Here is a 24,448-nt window from a genome sequence, read left to right as displayed (position 1 = left end):
GCCACAGCCCCTTCCTATCCCATCGTCGCCATAAGACCTATCTGTGTCAGTGTGACATAAAACAACTTGTTAAAAAACCATAGCTTTCATTTATGATCAATATGTTTTATAGAGCATCCACAAACATAAAATAATACTGCACAACTTATTTGAGATGATTGTTTGCAAAATGATTCACCAATCCTTGTTTGCAAAATGATTCACCAATCCTGTATTCTTATATAAAACAAATTCTGACTTCCAGCATGGTATTCAACAAACTGTCACACATTGTCAGTCACATTTATGCAGGCCACAAATATGACAACAAGGTCACTACACAACTAAGAAATCCACAGTCAATTATTCCCTTCAGATGTTGCCAAATCTTCATCTTGATGTGAAAAGTGTAGAATAAGAAAAGAGCAGGATACAGACTGAAAAAAGGAAGAGGAATATGTTTAAATATGAATACAGGTGGTAAAAGACTAGGGGGACAGGATAAACACAGATGTTAAGCCCGCAATGAGTGTTGATGCTCCCCCTCCTGATGAAAATGGAAAGCAGAAATAAGCTGACTGGGGGCTGAGAAGATCTGGAATTGATGAGAGAGAGCCCATCTATCTGAAGACAGCCACGTATGAATATATGGAGACAGTCCTGGTCCTTGTGTGTTTTCATGTTTTTCTTTGTCTCCTTTTTCTCTTAGTCCCTTATCCCACGTTAACCTGTCATTGTGTTTATCCTTTTACATGATCTGTTTTAAATTCCTACCTTTCTGCATATTAATTCATTTTTCAAAGAATTGTGTAGTATATATTCTATTATGGTTCTGAAGTGTGAATATTAAGGAATATGTCATCACATTTTTATGTAAACAGTTGTCATTACTTCAAATGATGATCATAAGGTATATGTGAGAGAGTAAATATATTAAGTATGGTGCACATCATGATTTTAGGTCTGAGGAAATAAATCTTCACCTTGTATCAATCTTTGCAGTTCTCCTTTTAGCATGCCATACTTTCTTTCACTTTCTTTGCACTGTATCAATAATCTTAATCATTCTGTGCAGGGAGAAGAAGTAGAAGGAGACTACTGGCTGCTCCAATATCAACTTCTTTTAGATTCTCATTCTGGGAGTCTAATGGAGCTAGAACGCTCTTTGGACCCAGCACTGGTTCATCAGCTGATAATTAGTGGGGTTATTCACTGTATGCCCCTGTTAGCAGAGTGGATGACATCTCCCAGCATGTTAACTGAGCTGACCGATGATGCCCTTATTAAGGTATTTTTTCTTTACTTCTCCAATCTTATACCATGTTCTAAAAAACCTAGGAAGTCATCATAAACATCATCATCATCATCATTAAGGAGTGGAGATCAAGGAAGTAGGAAGCTAGATGTTGACAAGATCCTGAAATATTCTCATAATATAGAAACTCTGGTAAGATAAAAGAGTAAGTAAGATATATTGATACAACAAACATACAGAATTTAACATTATGATAATAAAACGGATTACCTCAACACTGTTAATATCCATAAATACAGCAAGCTTTCCTGTTATTTTTTTTTATGTCATGGAACTTCTGGTACTATCTAGGCATTTAGAGATAGCATATCTAACCTAAATAATGCAGTCTCTCTATCTCATGTATGGCTGTTTAGGTAAATCCAGATGTGATAAATATACAGAACAAGCGTGAAGTACACTTTAAAGTTATGTCCAAAGAATGTTTCCAGTCACTATATATTACATTCAGAAGTACAACTCATAACATGTACTAGCAATCAGCTGGTGGGTTGGCACACTTTCTACACAAGGCTATATTCTGTTACACATACACCAACTGGAAAGATACAGAGGACATCTCTAGAAACTATTTGCAAATAGATTCTCATTGTTTGGATTCTGTAATCTGGAACAAAATATTTTTAAACATTTCAGAAAGATCAAAATCTCCAATGCTCTCGATGGCAGTGAAGTTGACATCATTTGGGATGACGACAACGCCGGTAGCAGGGAAGATGGCGGCACAAGACTGCGATAATTCAAATGAAAGCAGTGATTAGGTTTACTATGTGATAGACCTACTGCTCAGTTGACAGAGACAAATGACTGGCCATTAAGTTCTTTTTCGTTCTTTTGTATGAATATTGCGTAATATAATATATAAAATTTTATGTCCAAACCTTATCCCTTTTCTCTCTAAGGGGTGTAGTAGTGGTGGTGGTGGTGGTAGTAGTAGTAGTAGTAGTAGTAGTAGTAGTTTTTTTTTTTTTTTTTTGTTATGGCAGGGGAAAATCTTTTAAAGACACCACTCTGTGTGGGAGTTGGATTTCCACCAACTAAAAACCCCTGCCCTCTTCACTCAGACCATTCTGGAACTGCTTGTCGGCATGACATCAGAATGGAGTGATGTATATTATTAAGTTCTTCCTTTCTCTTCTTTCTCCTTCATCCCCATAATGCTTGTCGCCATTGCCTTTACTGTGTTCCAGGCAAACGGGCTCTCTAACATAATCTGAACCAGATTCCCTGGCGTGAGTTGTCGGCCAAGTTGTTGGCAGGCTTTTCTTCGTTCTTCTTCCCATCGAACACAGTAGAAAAAGGTGTGTTCTACTGTATCCCTTTCAGAACAGTACCAACAACCATCTCCCTGCGTCTTTCCCATCTTCATGGCGTATACGCCGAATCTTCCATGTCCTGTCAGGATCTGCGACAGATAGTAATCTACCTGCCGATGTCTACATTTAAGCCAGTCTCCTATGTTGGGTATTAGCTTTTTTGTCCATTGGCCAACATCGGTTGTGCCATCCCATCGGTCTTGCCAGTCTAGTAAGAGTTGGTTCCTCGAGGCTTTCTTTTCTTCAGCAGATATAGTTGCACCCCTTTCATGCCAAAGTTTTCTCTCTACAACGAGGAGGTCAATGGGAATACTGGCAGCTACAACTTGTAAAGCTGCTGTCGAAACAGTTCGATATGCACAGGTAACTCTGAGCAGCATTTTCCTCTGTACTCTTTCCATAGCTCTTCGGTGAATCTTCCTCCTGAGTGCATTGTGCCAGATAGGTGCAGCATAAAGTAAAATGGAATATACTGCAGAGCACATAATCTGTCTTTTAACTGTTCTTGGTCCCCCGATGTTAGGCATGAGTCTGGCTAATGCCGATGCCTTCTTCTCTGCCTTTTGGGTTACTGCCTTCACATGTGCACCAAATGTGCAATTCCTGTCAATAAGAACCCCAAGGTATCGTACAGACTTTCCTGGGATAATCACTGTATCATTTAATAAGAAACGGACATTTTTCCAATTCCTGGAACCTTTCAAAATTACAGCCTCAGTCTTATGTGGAGCCAATCTCAACTTATTATTTACCATCCAAAGGTTAACTCGTCTCAGTGATTCATTTACTCGGAAGGTCAGTTCTTCTACATTCGCTGCTATTACCACTATTGCAAGGTCATCTGCATAACCAATAGATGTTGTCCCTTTTGTCAGCTGCAGGCGTAAGATACCATCATATAGAATGTTCCACAAGGTGGGTCCTAGGACAGATCCCTGTGGAACGCCAGGACTCATTTCAAGATCTTCTAAATCATGAAATCGTATTCTTCGTCCTTTGAAGTACTTAATGATTATTTGTTGTAGATACTGAGAAATGTTCATCCTACGAAGTTCTCTCAAAATAATGCTCCAAGAAGCAGTGTTAAAAGCATTTTTGACATCCAGCGTTATCAAGGCAGCCCATTTCTCACTGCTTTCTGCCTGTATTTGAATCACCCTCTCAATAGCTTGGGTTGTGGTTCTACCCTTTCTAAATCCAAACTGGTTCGAAGAAAGTCCTCCCTGTTGTTCAAGTTCTTTCTCCAGTCTAGTTTTAATCAATCCTTCGTAAAGTTTGCTCAAGGTGTTTAATAAGCACAGTGGCCTGTATGCTGATGGATCTAATGATAGTTTCCCTGCCTTCAATAACAGCACTAGCTTGGCTACTTTCCACTCATCGGGGAATTCACGCTTTTTTAATAAATCATTGAAGACTGATAAGATCCAACCAGGTGCCACCTCAACTGCATACTTGATGGCTTCTGGTGGGATTCCATCTACACCTGGTGCCTTACCAGTCTTCATATTGCGTGCTACCTCTTGTAACTCAACCACAGTGAACGGTTCTGCAACACAAAAATCTGATTCCGTTTCAAGTCTGTCATTAGTACAAGGGAACAACTCCATTGCTATGGCTTTCTTTCTATCAGCTGGGAGCTGAACTGGTGCCCTGTTGATTATTCGACCGGTCACTATCTTATATCCCGCTCCCCAGATATTACTGTCTAGATCTTCGCATAGCTTTTGCCAGAGATTTCTCTTAGAATCCTTTATTAGCTTCATTAGTTGCCTCTTTGATGCCTTATAGTCAGCTTCTAATGGTATTAAGTTGACCTGACTGATTTTTTTCCTAGATCTTGTAAGAATTCGTCTCTTGCAATTGCAGTCTTTCCTTTGCATGTCTATTTCATTGTTCCACCAGTAAGGGACTCGTGTTTTATATTTTGTTGATCCCCTCAATCGGCTGGTCCTACAAGCATCTTTAAGAGCAGCAGTTACATCTTTTAGAGTATGTTGCACTGTATCTACAGTTTGTGACATCCACTCGATTGCAATTTTAAAGGTTTCCCAATTATAGTTCCACACCGTTTTCGTGATATCATTAAGCTTCTTCGATCCCTTAACTTGAAAGTAAATAAAACGATGGTCGCTGAGAGATTCATCTTCCATAACTTCCCAGTCAGCAATGAATGATGCTATACCCTGTGTTGAGCAGGTGACGTCTATGAAAGACTCTTGAGTTCCCTCTGGAAAAAGTTGGTAAGATTCCAGTGTTATGAACCACCAAGTCTAGGGTCGCTATCCATTCTGCCCAATATTCTCCCCTATGATCTGCAGTTGGTGCCCCCCACAGAGGCGACTTGACATTTAGGTCTCCGAGAATGATAGATTCAATACCTGACGCCATGCAGTCCTGAACTATTGCATCTACTTCAGCTTTGAAAATATCAAAAGGGATGTTAGGAGAGATATAGCAACAATAAATCTGATATTGCTGAAGTTGAATACACAAATATCCTTCTTCTGCCCTTATGCTTAGCACCTCCAACTTATCATTTAAAAAATATGCAGCTACATCACATCTTTTGTCCGTGAACCAACCACCTTCGGCTACTCGCCTTCTGTTTGGCTCACTAACAAGCACTAAGTCTACTTTCTTTTCCAAGGCTGTCGCATACATGATGTCATGACTGTCGGATTTCCTCATGAGATTCGCCTGCAGTATGTCCATTATTGGTCGTTTAAATTCAACTTCCTTGCCTCTAATATTAGCTTCCTGTAAGTAGGGCATTTCATTTGATCTGAGCGGTGGCCCTCCACTTGGCACATGGTGCAAAACGAAATGTTCCCACAATCCTTTGCCAAATGGCCTTCTTGTCCACAATTTAGACAGCTCCGTGACCGGTCATCCTTAACGTCGCAGTGTGGTGCTTTATGTCCAAATCCAAGACATTTAAAACACCTTGCAACTGTAACTTTTTCCTTCACCATACAGGTTGCCCATCCCACATTTATTTTCTTTTTCTTTAACAGTATTTTCGATGGTTCCGTTGGCAATATTACGGTAGCATTCAGATTTCCGAACCTCCCCGGTCTTACGGACATAATATTGATCTGAGATTCTTCGACAGCAGCTTCTAAGGAGAGTGCTGCTCTGAGATAGTTTTCATTTAAATCCGGATCCATACCGTACACTAGAATTGTTGTCTCCTTCCTTTTTGTTGAAACCTCTATTTCCTTGACGTTTTTAGTTATCTCACGTTGTAATACGTCAGCCTTTCCTTTGCCTTCTACAGTAAGTATAAGGTCATCCTTTGCTGTTTTCCTTATTCGTTTTATTTTAACGCCAATTTTTTCGATGTTTACTCCTTCCTTTACTGTTTTAAGCAATTCGGCGTACGTTTTTCCCGTAGCTTTGCACGTAACTGTTTCCTGAGTATTGTCACTTAAGGATTTCTTTTTCGATGTTAATCCCACAGAAACAGCCTGTTTTACCTGCGTTTTACCCGATTCCAAGCACCCTATTTCAATATCACTCTTACGAAACATCCATTCCAAGATTTTCCTTATATAATTCCGATCAAGGGTATCCGGGATAGTTATCAGCACCTTCTTTCTTGCATGAGTCTCATTTATCTCTCTCCAGTGGGTGAGAGATGAATACAGGCTCTGCAGGTCATTTACTCCATCCTGATTAAATGAATATGGTATTACATATACATATCGCAGCTTCTCCCGCTCTCCTCCTCGACTCGTGTAGGTTTGCGTAACAGTGCGCAGGAATTCCGTCTTACCTTCCTCCAGATTAGAGTTCAGCAAGTCAGAGATTTCCGTATGCATATTCTTCATGCTTCTCATAATTCCATCCTCCTCTGTAAGATGTTTGGGATTTACAACCATTGATGTATCCCAATCAGTCAATTTCCCTATATTTCCGGAGATGACATGCGTGTTACTGTAAACACAGTCAGGCCATTCCTTATCCAATAGCTTCGCAAACTCGTCAAAGCACGTAGCTTCCAATAGGGTCTGCTCTATATCTAGCACTCTGTCACTGAATTGCGCCTGTGTCCCAACATCACGGGTTATTTTCTTACTGGAGGTAGTGCCCTGTTCCAAATCACTCCTAGCCTTTGGATCTTCATTCATGTCAAATTGTTCCCATTCCCATGAACGACTACGGATTATTTCTGCCATTTGTCCCATTTCTTTAATACCTTTCTTTATCTCCGCTTTGGTATTGGGAGTCATCTTAACTAATGCTAAAAAGTCTTCACTATGCTTGACTAACTTATCAATTTCTAGTCGCATCTCTTCTAATCCTACTCTTTGGTTTATAGTCTTCGTACTCTGTAGTTCCATGGTTACGTCCAGCTCCTCATCCGACATAGTATCTCTTTGGTTTTCTACGTCTATTTCAACCTCTTTGGATTTGACATTTCTATTCTCAGTACCTCTACTCTCTTTTCTCTTTGAAAACATAACTTTAAATCATTTAAAGCAATATAAATGGCCTATTTACCTTGTCAGAAAAGGGATGCCTCTTTAGCTCATCAAAGACAGATAATAGCGCGTTCTGAAGGGCAGCACTTCCACTTATAATCGCAATATATTTTAACCATACACAGCCTTTAAAACACCACTTAATTAAGCAAATACGCGGAGCATTAAACAACACCAGCCATTCAATAGCAGCACGCGAGTAGTAGTAGTAGTAGTAGTAGCAGCAGCAGCAGCAGCAGCAGCAGTAGTAGTAGTAGTAGTAGTAGTAGTAGTAGTAGTAGTTCATTTGTCGGCTTATACAAAAGAACTGTACTTCCTTTATGGCTTCCGAGGAATAATAGTGGTTCTACTTGTGGTGATATAAATGAGTTAGTGTTATCTTGTGATTTTGTTGTTGTATAACAGGGTTTTTGGTTAATATTTAATATGAATTTTATGCCATAAATGTCCGCCATATTAGTAAATACAACAATTATTTAATAGATAACACGATATAGAGATCACTTCATTTTTCTTATGAACTTTTTTGACATAACTGCACTCATTTTGTTTCTTTTCTCATCAATTCCATAGAAACCACAAATAAGACATGCAATTTTCCTTTTCCTATCAGCGTTGCCAAGGTCACACTGCCGGCCACTATTGTCAGCCATTTTTAAGACTGGTAATGTGACACATATGTATTGGACAGCATAATACATTATTACCTGGTCAGCTCACGTGGGGGTTTAGTTCCGAACTGAATACGAACTAAGCATAACCCTGCGTGAGACACTGGGATGGTGCCCTCAACCCCGACACGCCGCGTCCCAATGGCTAATAGGGGAAGTCTCCTGTAGATACACAGAACAAGTGTGAATAAGACTCAGTCAAGTAAGCACTCGCAGATCAACTGAGGAAACTAGAACTGTGGTAACGGCTTCGATGGCAGAAGAGGACATATGTCTCAATGGCTGAGAGGGCGGAAGAACCAAAAATAAAATCCAGCTCGCGTCTGACTTGGATCGAGCGGCGAAGTGGTCAACGTCTGTTTACCTAGTAGGTACGGCTGTATAGTTACACTCGCTTTCGCTCGTTGGGGGCTGCGCCCCCAAACCCCCAATTCCTCTACATTACAAGTGGTCCCATGGAAAATTACTGTGAAGAATCGGTACTTCGTTATGAAAAACGGATTGTGCCACCAGAAGGCCCATTTATTTGCGTATATTTTTGGTCCTATAATATTTTCTCGTACCGTATATATACGATTTATAGCAAAGATAGCGTTAAACGTTTGGACGTGGTGCAAATTACGTACGGTTCTCACAAGATAAGAAATATTTTCCTAACGTAACGGGGAGTTATAGTCTTGAAACTTGGTAGGTTTATCGTAGTTGAAACGCTCTATATTTACGTTCATTGATGTTCTGTCGTATCTGCATCGAGTTCAGCGAAGATTGGTTTAGAACCTTGGATTAGGAGTACAGTGTTTACGTATTACTTCCGTTTTTCCATTTTTAAAGGGTGCTAGAATCATGCATTTTGCTGACATATGATCCACGAACGTTCCAATGAGTCTGCCAAATTGCATGATTCTGTCAGTCCTATAAGTGTGTAAAACAGTAACATTATTTATGGAAAATCTAAAAAAAATGGACGTCAAATCTGAAAAAAGAAGCTCTATCCAAGGCATAAGGGATCAAGACACGACTAAAATTCCCGGGACCGAAGTTGTAGATCTCTTCATGATGGGATCAACACATCTTGTCCATTTGGAGGTACGACTTACAGTTTAGCCACCAAAATCCTCGAAAAGTTAGTTATCAGCTCATGAGAATTGCTTCCAGATTTCGATAATTTCTGGAGATAAAAACGTTAAAGAATGCAACTCTTTCAAATTTCTCCGTCGGTTGCAGGCCAAAGTTGTAACTGCGACAAATATTAATTTTCTTGCACACGGCAACACACCGTCCACAATTTAGTTTAAGGGAAAGGAAATAAAAATAACAAAAAAACAACATTTAGCCAGGCAATGTGCATGCTAAATAGTGCAGGCTACCGTTTGGAAATTTATTGCGGGCAAACGGTGCGTCGTATCGTGGTACGGATTGCGGCGTTAGACGACCCTTTTAGTCGTCTACATTACTGTATTAGGCGCTTTCTCGTATCCCGCATATTTATACCATAGAAAGAGGTGATCGTTTCGACCCATGTCAAATTTTGTCCACTTTTCACAAATTGAAAAATAATTTCGCCAACTTAGCAGACAGGTACAGTCTTGAAACTTTGCAGGCAGGTTGATGATGAAATGGCCTATAATTTTGGTTATTTGAGGTTTTGCTGTATCTCAATGAGCTTCGCCATAAATTGCTTAAGAATCATAAATTAGGCTAAAATTTCAATAGTGTTTCCACATGTACCCACAGTTTACCCCCAGTTGCAAGGCAGACAGAATAACAAAAGTCGGTCTACATATGGCCAATGATGTTTCCAAGGAGCGTGCTGAATTTCGTTTATCTACCCATCTTATGAGTGTGTGAATCAGTAAAATCATTTATGGAAACTTAACAATAATGACGAAAACCGGGAAAATGAAGCTCAATCTAAGGTAGAAGGAGTCGAGATACGACAAAAAGTCATAGGACCAAAGTTGTAGATCTCTTTCATTTTAGGGTGCGAAAGTGCAATCCGGTTATTGATAGCAATTACCGTTGAGCCGCAAGATAGCTCGAAACAAAAGTCTGCACCGTCATTAAGTTTTGCTTAATATTTCGAATTTTTGAGTGGGTAAAAGGTTAAATATTTGAACTTCTTGCAATTTCTACGTCTCTTACAGGTTAGGAGATAGATTTTTTCCAAATGTTAATATTGTAGGGTACTGCATTATGGCGTCCGCCACTGTGTTTGGTGCTAGGGGGGCAGAGGATTTTGATTGGGCGGTGCAGGGGTAAATATGAGAGGGTCGCGTAGCTGTGAGCTTGCATTTGTGAGATTGTGGGTTTGAATCCTACTGTACCGAGCAAGTTGGCCGTGCGGTTTCTTGTAAGTTATAGATGTATGACTGCTTGTAGTTTTTGCTGATGCATGAACCACGGGCAACTGTTAAGTGGCCACCGTTGGTCCCATAACCCGTTACAGTGAAGCATTTTACTCAGTGGGACAATGTGTAATACTTCACAGAATTTTACGTAGTATAATTCAGGATATGAAAAGAGGATGGGTAACATACAGGTAGGCTATTCCGTGCATAGTAGAAACAGCAAGGGAATGCCTTGGAACAACTATATGTAAAAACTGATGTCTTCAATGGCAGGAGGGTATTCAGAACAAGGAAATAAAGACTAAGTTATGAATGAACTATGTATGACCTGGCTTCGGTTATGAGATGATCAAAACCGTAGGCATGGTGTCAAAGTATGCAACGTTGTGGTCGTGTTCCCAGTGGCAAATTTTATTTTCCAGATTATAAGTTTCCAAACGGAACCGAGTGAACAGTACGTGGAGTAAGGGTCGCGAAGCTGTGAGCTTGCCTCTGGAAGGTAGTGGGTTTGAATCCCACTGTCAGCAGATCCTAAGATGGTTTTCCGCTGTTCCCCATTTTCACACAAGGCAATTGCTGGGGCTGTACCTTAATAAAGGCTATGGACGCATTGCCGAATTACAAGTTCCTAGCTCATCTGGAAGGGTCGAACCCGAAAATTGAGTCTGAAATTTTGAATCACCTGGGGGGGGGGCTAAGTATGAAAAATTTGAACTTTTGGATTTTTTTTTTGGGTTACAGCGTAATAGGTATCAGTTTGACGAATTTCAAGTTCCTAGCTCATCTGGAAGGGTCTAACCAGAAATGTGAGTCCGATATTTCGAGTTGGTGGGGGGGGAGGGCAAATGTGAAAAATTTGAATTTTTTGGAATTTCTCCTTGGGTTGCAGCGTAATAGGTATCAGATTGCCGAATTTCAAGTTCGTATATCATCTGGAAGGTTCTAACACGAAATTTGAGCCCAATATACTGATTGAGCGGGGAGGGGCCAAACGTGAAAAATTTGAACATTTTGGAATTTCTCCTTGGGATGCAACCTAATAGCTAACCGATTGCCGAATTTCAAGTTCCTAGCTCATCTGGAAGGGTCTAACCCGAAATTTGAGTGATTCGTTGGGGGGGGGGGCTAAATGTGAAAAATTTGAACTTTTTGAAATTTTTCCTTGGGTTGCAGCCTAATTAACGTTAAGAATTTCATATTTAGGTTCCATATTGAAACAAGATTTACATCAAAGAAAGGACAATAAGTTCCACCTTTTCAATACTATATATTGTGTGAAAGTTTTACATTACAGTTAAAACATCACAACTTTTGTACATTCAGTACCGGTTTCGACAGATTCCCTGTCATCATCAGCCAAGAATAATTAAACAAAGACAAATATAGATCATGATTCTTATGGTGTGATTACAATGGTGGATTAAAAATATACATTATATGATTAAAATAGTATACACACACACACACACACACACACACACACACACACACACAAATAAAAGGTACCGGTAAGTAAAATGGGAATGGTCATTATTCTATGAGGTGTACACCTTAATATTTCTAACTAAAAGGTTAATTTGTTAAAAGAAATTTTGTTCTTGTAATATATAATTAGGGCCTATAGTGAAATTTGATTGTAAGCTTAAATCTGTAATATTTTATCTTTTTGACCAGTCAATTCATTGAAGTTATGTAGCCATGTTTGACACATTAAAAAGGTAAACAAACATTTAGTCGAATGGTGTTCCACATAAAATATGTACAATAAAATTCGATTGGAGCTTCAACTTGGACTTAAGAATGGAAGAATTATATTAATGTTCAATGCAAGCAGAAATAGATGAGTTAATTTTTTCACTATGTATTGATGTTGATAGTTAGAATGTCCATTGAACAGTTCAATATGTCGATTTGTATTCTGGAATGGTTTACATTATTTTGAGAAATAGTAATTGAGGTTCTTGCTAAGGTGGTACTTGAAAATCTTGTGTTGTAAGTTGTGAATACATAAATGATTTGGAAAGATCCTGATCCAAGTCGGAACCTATAAGAAATAAAATGCTATTTAAAGTTATATGAAAATCGGAAGGAGTAAAAATTCGCGAAATATTAGCGAAATGAAGGACTCACCTCAGGTGCCAAGTTGGTAGTAGATGTATCGGAGTGGAACTAACAGGCTGAATGTGAAGAGACGGACCTCAGAAGAAAGCAAGGAGGGGCGGAGTTACTGAGCGAGGGGAAGAGGGAGCGCGGTGGAGGCGAGACTATAATCGGGTGGGCGCGGACGGCGGTAGGGGTAATATGTAAGCGTGTTATGGATTGTTTTGAAGATAGATCGATTTTTGGGGATTTTAAGATTGTTCAATATTTTGATAAACGTATCAAATAAAATCGTAGGTTTGTCGGATAAATCATTGAAATTAAAATTTGAATTATGGTACTGATCAAGTGAGATGTAAAATTGTTTAAATATAAAGTTTATAGAAAACCCACACATACTGCTACGACAATACAACAGGACTCTACTCATCCCCCTAATCATAAACGGGCTACCTACAATAGCCTAGTACACCGAGCATTCAATATTCCTATGTCAAAATCAGACCTTAATAAAGAATTAAACACTATACACAATATCGCATTTCATAATGGCTACAATAAGAATTTTATAGAAAATATAATCAGCAAATTCAGACATCGCCCAAAATCGAACCTAATTAAACAAACTACTAAATCAAAAACTTTTTCAACTTTTACCTATAATCGCAATATCCATAATATTACAAATATATTTAAGAAGCAGAATATTAACATTTCCTTCAGAACTAATAATAGAAACCTAGACATTCTACACAACTCAAACTCAATCAACCCTTCCAACCCCTTTGAAAAGTCAGGTGTCGATAGATTTCATTGTAACGACTGCCTCAGTACCTACCTCGGACAGACCGGTAGATCGTTCAAAATTAGATATACAGAACACGTAAATGCAATTAAATACAGAAAATTCTCCGCAGTAGGCCAACATATACACGACTATAAACACAAATTTTATGGCATAGACCACGATATAGACATCATTGAAATAATAAATAAAGGTCCTATACTTGATTTCACTGAACAATTTTACATCTCACTTGATCAGTACCATAATTCAAATTTTAATCTCAATGATTTATCCGACAAACCTACGATTTTATTTGATACGTTTATCAAAATATTGAACAATCTTAAAATCCCCAAAAATCGATCTATCTTCAAAACAATCCATAACACGCTTACATATTACCCCTACCGCCGTCCGCGCCCACCCGATTATAGTCTCGCCTCCACCGCGCTCCCTCTTCCCCTCGCTCAGTAACTCCGCCCCTCCTTGCTTCCTTCTGAGGTCCGTCTCTTCACATTCAGCCTGTTAGTTCCACTCCGATACATCTACTACCAACTTGGCACCTGAGGTGAGTCCTTCATTTCGCTAATATTTCGCGAATTTTTACTCCTTCCGATTTTCATATAACTTTAAATAGCATTTTATTTCTTATAGGTTCCGACTTGGATCAGGATCTTTCCAAATCATTTATGTATTCACAACTTACAACACAAGATCTTCAAGTACCACCTTAGCAAGAACCTCAATTACTATTTCTCAAAATAATGTAAACCATTCCAGAATACAAATCGACATATTGAACTGTTCAATGGACATTCTAACTATCAACATCAATACATAGTGAAAAAATTAACTCATCTATTTCTGCTTGCATTGAACATTAATATAATTCTTCCATTCTTAAGTCCAAGTTGAAGCTCCAATCGAATTTTATTGTACATATTTTATGTGGAACACCATTCGACTAAATGTTTGTTTACCTTTTTAATGTGTCAAACATGGCTACATAACTTCAATGAATTGACTGGTCAAAAAGATAAAATATTACAGATTTAAGCTTACAATCAAATTTCACTATAGGCCCTAATTATATATTACAAGAACAAAATTTCTTTTAACAAATTAACCTTTTAGTTAGAAATATTAAGGTGTACACCTCATAGAATAATGACCATTCCCATTTTACTTACCGGTACCTTTTATTTGTGTGTGTGTGTGTGTGTGTGTGTGTGTGTGTGTGTGTGTGTGTGTGTGTGTGTGTGTGTGTGTGTGTGTGTGTGTGTGTGTGTGTGTGTGTGTGTGTGTGTGTGTGTGTGTGTGTGTGTGTGTGTGTGTGTGTGTGTGTGTGTGTGTGTGTGTGTGTGTGTGTGTGTGTGTGTGTGTGTGTGTGTGTGTGTGTGTGTGTGTGTGTGTGTGTGTGTGTGTGTGTGTGTGTGTGTGTGTGTGTGTGCTATTTTAATCATATAATGTATATTTTTAATCCACCATTGTAATCACACCATAAGAATCATGATCTATATTTGTCTTTGTTTAATTATTCTCGGCTGATGATGACAGGGAATCTGTCGAAACCGGTACCAAATGTACAAAAGTTGTGATGTTTTAACTGTAATGTAAAACTTTCACACAATATATAGTATTGAAAAGGTGGAACTTATTGTCCTTTCTTTGTTGCAGCCTAATAGCTATCCGATTGCCGAATTTCAAGTTCCTAGCTCATCTGGAAGGGTCTAACCTGATATTTGAGTGATTCGTTGGGGGGGGGGGGGGCTAAATGTGAAAAATTTGAACTTTTTGGAATTTTTCCTTGGGTTGCAGCCTAATAGCTATCACATTGCCGAATCTCAAGTTCCTAGATCATATGGAAGGTTCTAACACCAAATTTGAGCCCTATATATTGATTGTGACTGGGGGGGGGGCTAAATATGAAAAATGTTAACCTTTTGGAATTTCTCCTTCGGTTGCAGCCTAATAGCTATCAGACTGCCGAATTTCAAGTTCCCAGCTCATCTGGAAGGGTCTAAAACGAAATTTAAGTGTTCTCCTGGGGGGCTAAATATGAAAAATTTGAACTTTTGGGATTTTTCCCTTGGTTGCAGACTAATAGCTATCAGACTGCCAAATTTCAAGTTCCTACCTCACTTGGAGTGGGTAAACATTGAGTGAGTGAGTGAGTCAGTTAGCCTTGTGGCTTTATATATATATAGGGTAGGATAAGATAAGATAGAGCCAGGCAATGTGCATACTAAATAGTGCAGGCTTTCGTTTGGAAATTTATTGCGGGCAAACGGTGCGTCGTATCGAGGTACGGATTGTGGCATCGGACGACGCTGTTAGTCGTCTACATTACTGTCTTAGGCGCCTTCTCGTATCCTGCATATTTATACCATAGAAAGAGGTGAACGTTTCGATCCGTGTCAAAATTGGTCCACTTTTCACAAGTTGAAAAATAATTTTGCCAACTTAGCAGACAGCTACAGTCTTGAAACTTTGCAGCCAGCTTGACGAAAAAATGACCTATAATTTTGGTTATTAGAGGTTTTGCCGTATCTCAACGGGCTTCACCATAAATTGCTTAAGGTTCATAAATTAGGCTGAAAATTCAATAGTGTTTCCATATATACCCTCCATTTTCCCATACTTGCAGGCAGCTAGAATAACGAAAGTCGGTCTACATACGGCCAACGACGTTGCCAAGGAGCGCGCTGAATTTCGTTCATCTATCTATCTTATGAGTGTGTGAATCAGTAAAATAATGTAAGGAAATTTAACAAAATTGACAAAAGCCCGGAAAATGGAGCTCAATCTAAGGTAGAAGGAGTCGAGATACGACAAAAAGTCATAGGACCAAAGTTGTAGACCTCTTCATTTTAGGGTATGAAAGTGCAGTCCGCTTATTGATAACCATTACCGTTTACCCACAAGAGAGCTGGAAACGAAAGCCTGCACAGTCACTAAATTTTGCTTAATATTTCGAATTTTTGAGTGGGTAAAAGGTTAAATATTTGAACTTCTTGCAATTTCTACGTCTCTTACAGGTTAGGAGATAGATTTTTTCCAAATGTTAATATTGTAGGGTACTGCATTATGGCGTCCACCACTTTGTTTGGTGCTAGGGGGGCAGAGGATTTTGATTGGGCGGTGCAGGGGTAAATATGAGAGGGTCACATAGCTGTGAGCTTGCATTTGTGAGATTGTGGGTTTGAATCCTACTGTACCGGGCAAGTTGGCCGTGCGGTTTCTTGTAAGTTATAGATTGTATGACTACTTGTCGTTTTTGCTGATGCATGAACCACGGGCAACTGTTAAGTGGCCACCGTTGGTCCCATAACCCGTTACAGTGAAGCATTTTACTCAGTGGGACAATGTGTAATACTTCACAGAATTTTACGTAGTATAATTCAGGATATGAAAAGAGGATGGGTAACATACAGGTTGGCTATTCCGTCCATAGTAGAAACAGCAAGGGAATGCCTTGGAACAACTATATGTAAAAACTGATGTCTTCAATGGCAGGAGGGTATTCAGAACAAGGAAATAAAGACTAAGTTATGAATGAACTCTATGTATGACCTGGCTTCGGTTATGAGATGATCAAAACCGTAGGCATGGTGTCAATGTATGCAACGTTGTGATCGTGTTCCCAGTGGCAAACTTTATTTACCAGATTATAGGATTCCAAACGGAACCGAGTGAACTGGCCGTGCTGTAAAGGTCGCGTAGCTGTGAGCTTGCATTTGCGAGATTGTGGGTTTGAATCCCACTGTCGGCAGATCCTAAGATGGTTTTCTGCTGTTTCCCATTTTCACACAAGGCAATTGCTGGGGCTGTACCTTAATAAAGGCTATGGATGCATTGCCGAATTACAAGTTCCTAGCTCATCTGGAAGGGTCTAACCCGAAAATTGAGTCCGAAATTTTGAATCACGGGGGGGGGCTAAGTATGAAAAATTTGAACTTTTGGAATTTTTCCTTGGGTTACAGTGTAATAGGTATCAGTTTGACGAATTTCAAGTTCCTAGCTCATCTGGAAGCGTCTAACCAGAAATTTGAGTCCGATATTTTGAGTTGGTGGGGGGAGGGCAAATGTGAAAAATTTGAACTCTTTGGAATTTCTCCTTGGGTTGCAGCGTAATAGGTATCAGATTGCCGAATTTCAAGTTCGTATATCATCTGGAAGGTTGTAACACGAAATTTGAGCCCGATATACTGAATGAGCGGGGGGGGGGGCTAAATATGAAAAATGTGAACATTTTGGAATTTCTCCTTTTGTTGCAGCCTAATAGCTATCTTATTGCCGAATTTCAAGTTCCTAGCTCATCCGGAAGGGTCTAACCCGAAATTTGAGTGATTCGTTGGGGGGGGGGGCTAAATATTAAAAATTTGGACTTTTTGAAATTTTTCCTTGGGTTGCAGCCTAATAGCTATCCCATTGCCGAATTTCAAGTTCCTAGCTCATCTGGAAGGGTCTAACCTGAAATTTGAGTGATTCGTGGGGGGGGGGGAGGGCTAAATGTGAAAAATTTTAACTTTTTGGAATTTTTCCTTCGATTTCAACCTAATAGCTATCACATTGCCGAATCTCAAGTTCCTAGCTCATCTGGAAGGGTCTAACCCGAAATTTGAGTGATTCGTTTGGGGGGGGGGGGGGCTAAATATGAAAAATTTGAACTTTTTGAAATTTTTCCTTGGGTTGCAGCCTAATAGCTATCCGATTGTCGAATTTCAAGTTCCTAGCTCATCTGGAAGGGTCTAACCTGAAATTTGAGTGATTCGTTGGGGGGGGGGGCTAAATGTGAAAAATTTGAACTTTTTGGAATTTTTCCGTGGGTTGCAGCCTAATAGCTATCACATTGCCGAATCTCAAGTTCCTAGATCACCTGGAAGGTTCTAACATCAAATTTGAGCCCGATATATTGATTGGGACGGGGGTGGGCTAAATATGAAAAATGTGAACTGTTTGGAAATTCTCCTTCGGTTGCAGCCTAATAGTTATCAGATTGCCGAATTTCAAGTTCCTAGCCCGCCTGGAAGTGGGCAAACATTAATGTCAGTGAGTCAGTGAGTCAGTTAGCCTTGTGGCTTTATATATATAAGATTCCAGGAACTAGCTAGCTAGCGGCTTTACGTTGCACCAACACAGATAGGTCTTATGGCAACGATGGGATAGGAAAGGCCTAGGAGTTGGAAGGGTGCGGCCGTGGCCTTAATTAAGTTACAGCCCCAGCATTTGCCTGGTGTGAAAATGGGAAACCACGGAAAACCATCTTCAGGGCTGCCGATAGTAGGATTCGAACCTACTATCTCCCGGATGCAAGCTCACAGCCACGCACCTCTACGCGCACGGCCAACTCGCCCGGTCCAGGAACTAGCAATCCCTGGTCCTAATTTCCCAGTGGAAACACTGGACCAATCTTTGATTACAAGCTATGATGATTCGTGAGAGTAAAATCAGCATTACCCCAGGTGACAACCAATCCACCCGTCATGAGACGGCTAATGGGTATTCGGATTCTGGGGAACCAGGCAATCACGAACACAAGAAAGTCTGAGTTCTCTGGCAAACTAACATCCAAAACCATCACATACGTTGGCATGTTCAATGTAAATACCTTAATCCAACCTGGTAACAGGACTAGATCAACAGAAATTCCAGATACTTGCCCTGCAGGAAACAAGATTCACTGATGAAGACATAACTGATTATGGAAACTACCAGATCTTCAGGAGTAAAATGGACCGAAGTGTTGGTAAGGGAACTCCCTTACTAGGAATGGCCTTCATGGTACATAAAGGTATAGTAGGCTCAATAAAAGAAGTCACCCCCATAAGTAACCAGCTCATGACAATGCGAATCCAATGTGCTAACAAGAAATATACAATAGTGAATGTACATCACCCACTAACGTGGACAAGAAAAAAGAACCGCAAAAAACTGTTGCTTTCTGGGCTAAACTTGAGAAAGTAATGACGAAAATTCCAAAAGAGGATACAAAAATTGTGCTGGTCTCCCGTTCCAGGGATCGGTGAATTTCAAATCAATCACATTGCCATCTCTCATCCCGTGCAGAGAGAGGTATACGATGTACAGGTACGCAGAGGAGCAAACGTCAATTCCGATCACTACCTGGTGAGAATAAAGGTAAAATTCACCCTGAAGAAAATTCATCATAAGAGGTCACACATACCGATGTTTGACATGACACAGATTGGAAACACTGCAAGAAGTGTGGGAAAGGGAACATACAGGCACCTGGGAGGAATTCTGCAACAAAATCATCCAGAAAGCTCAAGAGCAAATTCAGAATACTAAACACCCTTGGTGGAATTCTGAATGTGAACGTGCCTTGAAGGAACGAAAAGAAGCATTCCAGATATACAAAAGCAAGAAATCACCAGAAAACCAAACATATTTCAATGAAACTAGAAATCAAGTAGCCAAAATTGTCAGGCAGGTCAAGAGAAAATACTTAACGCAACAACTGGACTCGATTGAAGATCACTTTCGTAACTACAACGTACAAGATTTCTACAGGGAATTCAGACGACAAGTCCGTGGGTATGCTCCTCAAAACCTGGCTTTCAAAAGATCAGATGGAAAACTTGCACTCAGTAACCAGGAAAATTGTCAGGAACTAGCACTTTACTTCGCTGATATCCTCAACTGTCCAGAGCCCCTCACAAGATTCCCTCAAGTACCCCCAAGACACACTTTCCCAGAATGTCCACCACCAACAGAAGAAGAAATCTGTGGCCACATCCTCAAACTTAAAAACAATAGGACCTCCGGAGAAGATGGCATCATTGCGGAACTTCTGAAAAATCTTGGGCCTAACTCCCTCAAGGAACTCACTCAAATCATTATAGATATCTGACAATTGGAAGAATTACCTCAGGACTGGAAGTGCGCCCTCATCCACCTGTTACACAAAAAGGAAGATAAGACTGACGTGAACAATTACAGGGGCATTTCTCTTCTCCAAGTGGCATACAAAATTCTTTCAGCTTGCCTTTTGAAGAGAATGCAAGAACAACTTGAACAAAGTATTGGCGAATATCAAGCAGGCTTCCACCCTGGTCGCTCGTGTGCAGAACAAATATTCAACTTGAAGGCAACACTTAAATACAAAGCATTGAGGAACAAACCGGTCATCTGCATTTTTGTTGACTTCAGTAAAGCGTACGACTCAGTTGATTGACAGTCTCTCTTTGTTATTCTTGAGGAGCTGGGGCTTGATTCCAAGACCCTCAACCTCATCATTGCAACACTCACTGACACTATCCCCAAAGTTAAATTCATGGGGGAGATCTCTGAACCATTCCCAATTAAACCTGGCATCCGACAAGATGTTGGCTTATCTCCGCTTCTTTTCAACCTCGTCCTAGACAAAGTCATCTGCGAGTCGGAGAAGGCATTGAAAGACATGGGATACTGGTGCCCCATACGACTAGAATGACCCAAAGACGGTATTGAGATATCATGCCTCGCTTTTGCAGATGACCTGGCCATACTGACAGATGATATACTCATAGCTGTCACACAAATTGAAGCCTTTAGCGAATGTACTGGAAAGGATGGCCTACAAATTTCCTTTGAAAAGACCAAGTTCTTCTGCTCAAACCTTGGCATCCAAAATTTGAACATGACATGTGGGCAAATCAGCCAAGTACCACACTTCAAGTACTTGGGAGAAATACTTGAACCAACGGGAGGCGAGAAGGCAACCCAGAAAATTCACCTACAATTTTTTCAGAAAGCCTGCGGTAGGGTTCACAACATATACAATAAAAAGTGCTTGTCCTGCCATGCAAAGATCAGACACTATAATACAGTAATCAAGCCCAAAGTCTTATATGCCAGCAAGACAATCATCAATCAATCAAATCAATCAATCAAATCATCTGCATTTTGGGCTGTCACCCAGGTGGCAGATTCCCTATCAACCGTTTACCTAGCTTTTTAAACATTTTCAAGGAACATTGTGATTTTCAAACATTTCCCTTGATAAACTATTCCAATCCCTTACTCCTATAAATGAATATTTGCCCAAATGTGTCCACTTGAATTCCAACATTATCTTCATATTATTATCTTTCCTACTTCCAAAAGTTCTCCTCAAGCTTATTCTTCTACTAATGTCATACCATGCCATTTCTCCACAGACAACACGGAACATATCGCTTAATTGAGCAGCATCATTGAAAACCAGTCGTGCACAATTACATCAGTACACAAATCTCCAAGCACATAATTTAGTCTTCAGGAACCAGTCGACTTTCAGTCACAGTCTATAAGGATGGTTATGGATGACTTGAACTGCCACTGTACATCCTGATACAGCAAAACAGAACAAAATGGTGAATGAGAAGACCCTTTCACTAAATGGGAAAGGTGACCTAGAAAACATTTTAAAAGAAGAAAGAAGAATCCTGAGGAAAATTCTCGGTCCCCAGAAAACAGAAGATGGATATAGACTGAGGTCACGCAAAGTGACAGAAGAGCTTTCCAGTATTGCAGCAGACATCCACAAAAGACGTCTGAAATTTTGTGGGCACGTCCACAGACTGCCGGCAAGTGGACTGACACACAATATTCTCACCTACATAGAACATCTAAAAAATATTCCATGGGTACTGGAAGTGAAGAAGGATCTGGAAAAAGCCCAGTTGAACTCAAATGACACCGTGGACAGAAACCTCTATACGAAAAAAATTAATGGATGGAAAGTGCAACCAGAGAACGAAGTGAAAAAGAAGACTGGAGCAAAGTGGACAGAAGAACGAAAAAGGATCCATGGAGAAAGGATGAGGGTTGTTTGGCAACTCAGAAAACAGAATCATTAGCTTTGCGTGATCCATTGGGTCCATATACACATAATAATAATAATAATAATAATAATAATAATAATAATAATAATAATAATAATAATAATAATAATACTTATTTACATATTTTATGCCCACATTGGAGCACTTAAATCAATACATTTGAGTTAATTTCTTCTTTTTCTTCTCCCAGAACTTTCTCATCCTCTCCGACCTGGAAGCCCTTTGTGTGTCCGATATAGTGTATTGTTTCCGTTCAACTGTTTTTAGTTTGAGACTTATGCTTTAGTTCTTCAACAACAATTTTTTTTTTTTTTGCGAGGGAGTGTGGAAAATCTTTCATAAGACGCTTGTGAGGGTCCGCACTCAACAAGTGTGTGGAGATTCTTACCCACTAAAAACCACACTCCCTTTTCCCACGATGTTTATCTCCGCCCCGGAAACCGCTCTCGCATTACTTTAGGAAGGATGTCGTGCTTAATGCATCTTGTGCTTCATCTTCCTTCTGCTTTACTGTCTGTCGTAATCGTCCAGGTCCTTCTTCTGACGCAGAATATTTTCTACGTAGACTGCCACCTGGTGCCGAGATTCTTGACTTCGTAGCATTACTGACACGATCCCTTCCGGCGTCAATTCTCCCTACATAACTTCTAAGCATCTTCTTTGTGGCAGTCAATGAACACACACGAAGAAAGTATGTAATATGTCATCGATATCACCGCAGTACACACACACCGGACTAGTTGCTAGCCCTAGTCTATGAAGAAATTTTCGGAAGCATTCATGACCTGTCAAGAACTGTGTGATATAGTAGTTCACTTCACCATGATTTTGGCCAACCCATATGCCCAGAGAAGGTATCAGTCTTTTCTTCCATATCCCTCTAGAATCATCTTCCCATCTTGTTTGCGATCATTCCATTCTGTGACTAAGAGCCAAAGCCTTTGCCCTTTTCCTTCGTAGCTTTTTTTGTGTGAGCCAAATTTCTTGCCTTTTGAAGGCCAACAAGTCAATAGGAGCTACTGCTGCTACTACTAGAATCGCAGGTTCTGATACTGTACGATATGCACAAGCAATTCGTAAAGCTGATCTCCATTGTACAGCTACAATTCTTGTCCGATATTTCGCAGTTTTTAACGATTCAGCCCAAATTTCCGAACCGTATAGCAGTATCGATTGGACAGTCTACATGAGAAGCCGCCTTTTACTAGATTTCGGCCCCTTGATATTTCCCATGAGTCTACTCAGTGCAGTCATGGTTTTACGCTGCCTTATCTGTTTCCCGTTGGATGTGGTCCCAATATGTAAGCTTAGTATCAAGCGTTACACCAAGATATTTTGTGCTCCTAGTTGTTTCGATGGCTATCTGCCCGATCTGAATCGGTACAACAGTATTAATCCTTTTCCTCGCCAGGAGGACAATTTCCGTTTTATGATCTGCTAGTTCTAACTTGTGATTTATCATCCATTCTTTAACACGTCGCATTACCTGATTCAATTTAAATTGAGCCAACTCTAGGTTACGGGTTACTATTAGAGCTTGTGATAAATATCATTCATGATCCGTATTGATTATATTTGATTGGAATAATAACAATAAGTTAATTTATTGATTTCACCACCTAATTAATACAATAAGTCTTGTCTTAGTTGAATTTAATTTGGCTTGTTAACTAAAATGGTACATGTTTCGCCTTGAATTTAGGCATCATCAGCCATTATCTTAACCTTAAAATAGAATCAGGCACCTGATTTACATATACATGAAATAAAACAGATTTTTTTAAAAACCTTGGAGAGATTTGAACTAAAATTAAGATATGGTAAAAGACTTGTAATGAAGTTGGTTTTAAAGATATTACAATGAGTGAGGAAATATACAATTGTTGAAAGTAGTAGTAATATTGAAATTAGAAGGCTTCTATTAAAATTAAAATGAACAAAGCAACAGTCTGTTATGAACGAGTGATAGGATTGCTAAAAAATTATGTTGGCTGATCAGCGGTTACAACGAAAATGACGGTAAAAATCGTGTTTAATAAATAATGTAGAATAAAATAATAATGAAATATGGTCAAGTGACCAGCAATATTAGTTTACAAGAGAAAGAGTCGAAAATCAATGGCATATGGTGATGTGGTTCAATTTGATAAAAAAATACGAAGTTGAAGTTGAAGGTTGAAGAACGATGCTTAAATAGGACCTTTTTGGACCATCTCAATTTGATGCAATGCTACAATGTTGTTAAGAATGTGGGTTGATTGACATTCTAATCAAAACGGAAGTGTGACAGTTGAACCTGTAAAAGGAAACCAGAAACGTGGTGTTAATTGAGTGAAAAAATCGTAATGAAATGTTTAAGTGGAAATAATGTACACTTACCATTAGACGATGGTGAGGGTAATTTGTTACGTTATTAACTGAACGTTATTGTCGACTGTCGGCTTCTTACTACGGGTGTTATAGCTGTAGGTTTGAGTTGGAGGTGGAACTGTTTGCGAAGGCGTGACTATGGGCTTGTTTGTAGTACTTGGAGGGGAGCTACTATTGGTGGGTGTATTGCTGCGCATATTGTAACGGTGAGATGCCGTTGGAGGGAGCGATATTACAGTGGGTGTGGTTA

The 24,448-nt window shown here is 39.6% G+C and overlaps 1 protein-coding gene across 4 annotated transcripts in view; it reads left to right on the top strand.

Annotated features, from left to right (window-relative positions):
• LOC136887288 (E3 ubiquitin-protein ligase LRSAM1) overlaps nt 1-24,448 on the top strand; it is a 687,439-nt gene that overhangs the window by 529,180 nt on the left and 133,811 nt on the right. For 3 of the 4 annotated variants that reach the window (XM_067159790.2, XM_067159791.2, XM_067159789.2), the window contains one exon: nt 1,055-1,267. In XM_067159790.2, the coding sequence (XP_067015891.2) occupies nt 1,055-1,267 (213 nt within the window). Of the gene's footprint in view, nt 1-1,054; nt 1,268-1,930; nt 2,166-24,448 lie in introns of those variants that run through there. The other variant, XM_067159792.2, reaches the window with a different exon arrangement.

This window comes from Anabrus simplex, chromosome 1, assembly GCF_040414725.1.
Source record: "Anabrus simplex isolate iqAnaSimp1 chromosome 1, ASM4041472v1, whole genome shotgun sequence".
In the NCBI taxonomy this organism is placed as follows: domain Eukaryota; kingdom Metazoa; phylum Arthropoda; class Insecta; order Orthoptera; family Tettigoniidae; genus Anabrus; species Anabrus simplex.
This window is presented reverse-complemented; position numbering and strand designations above follow the sequence as displayed.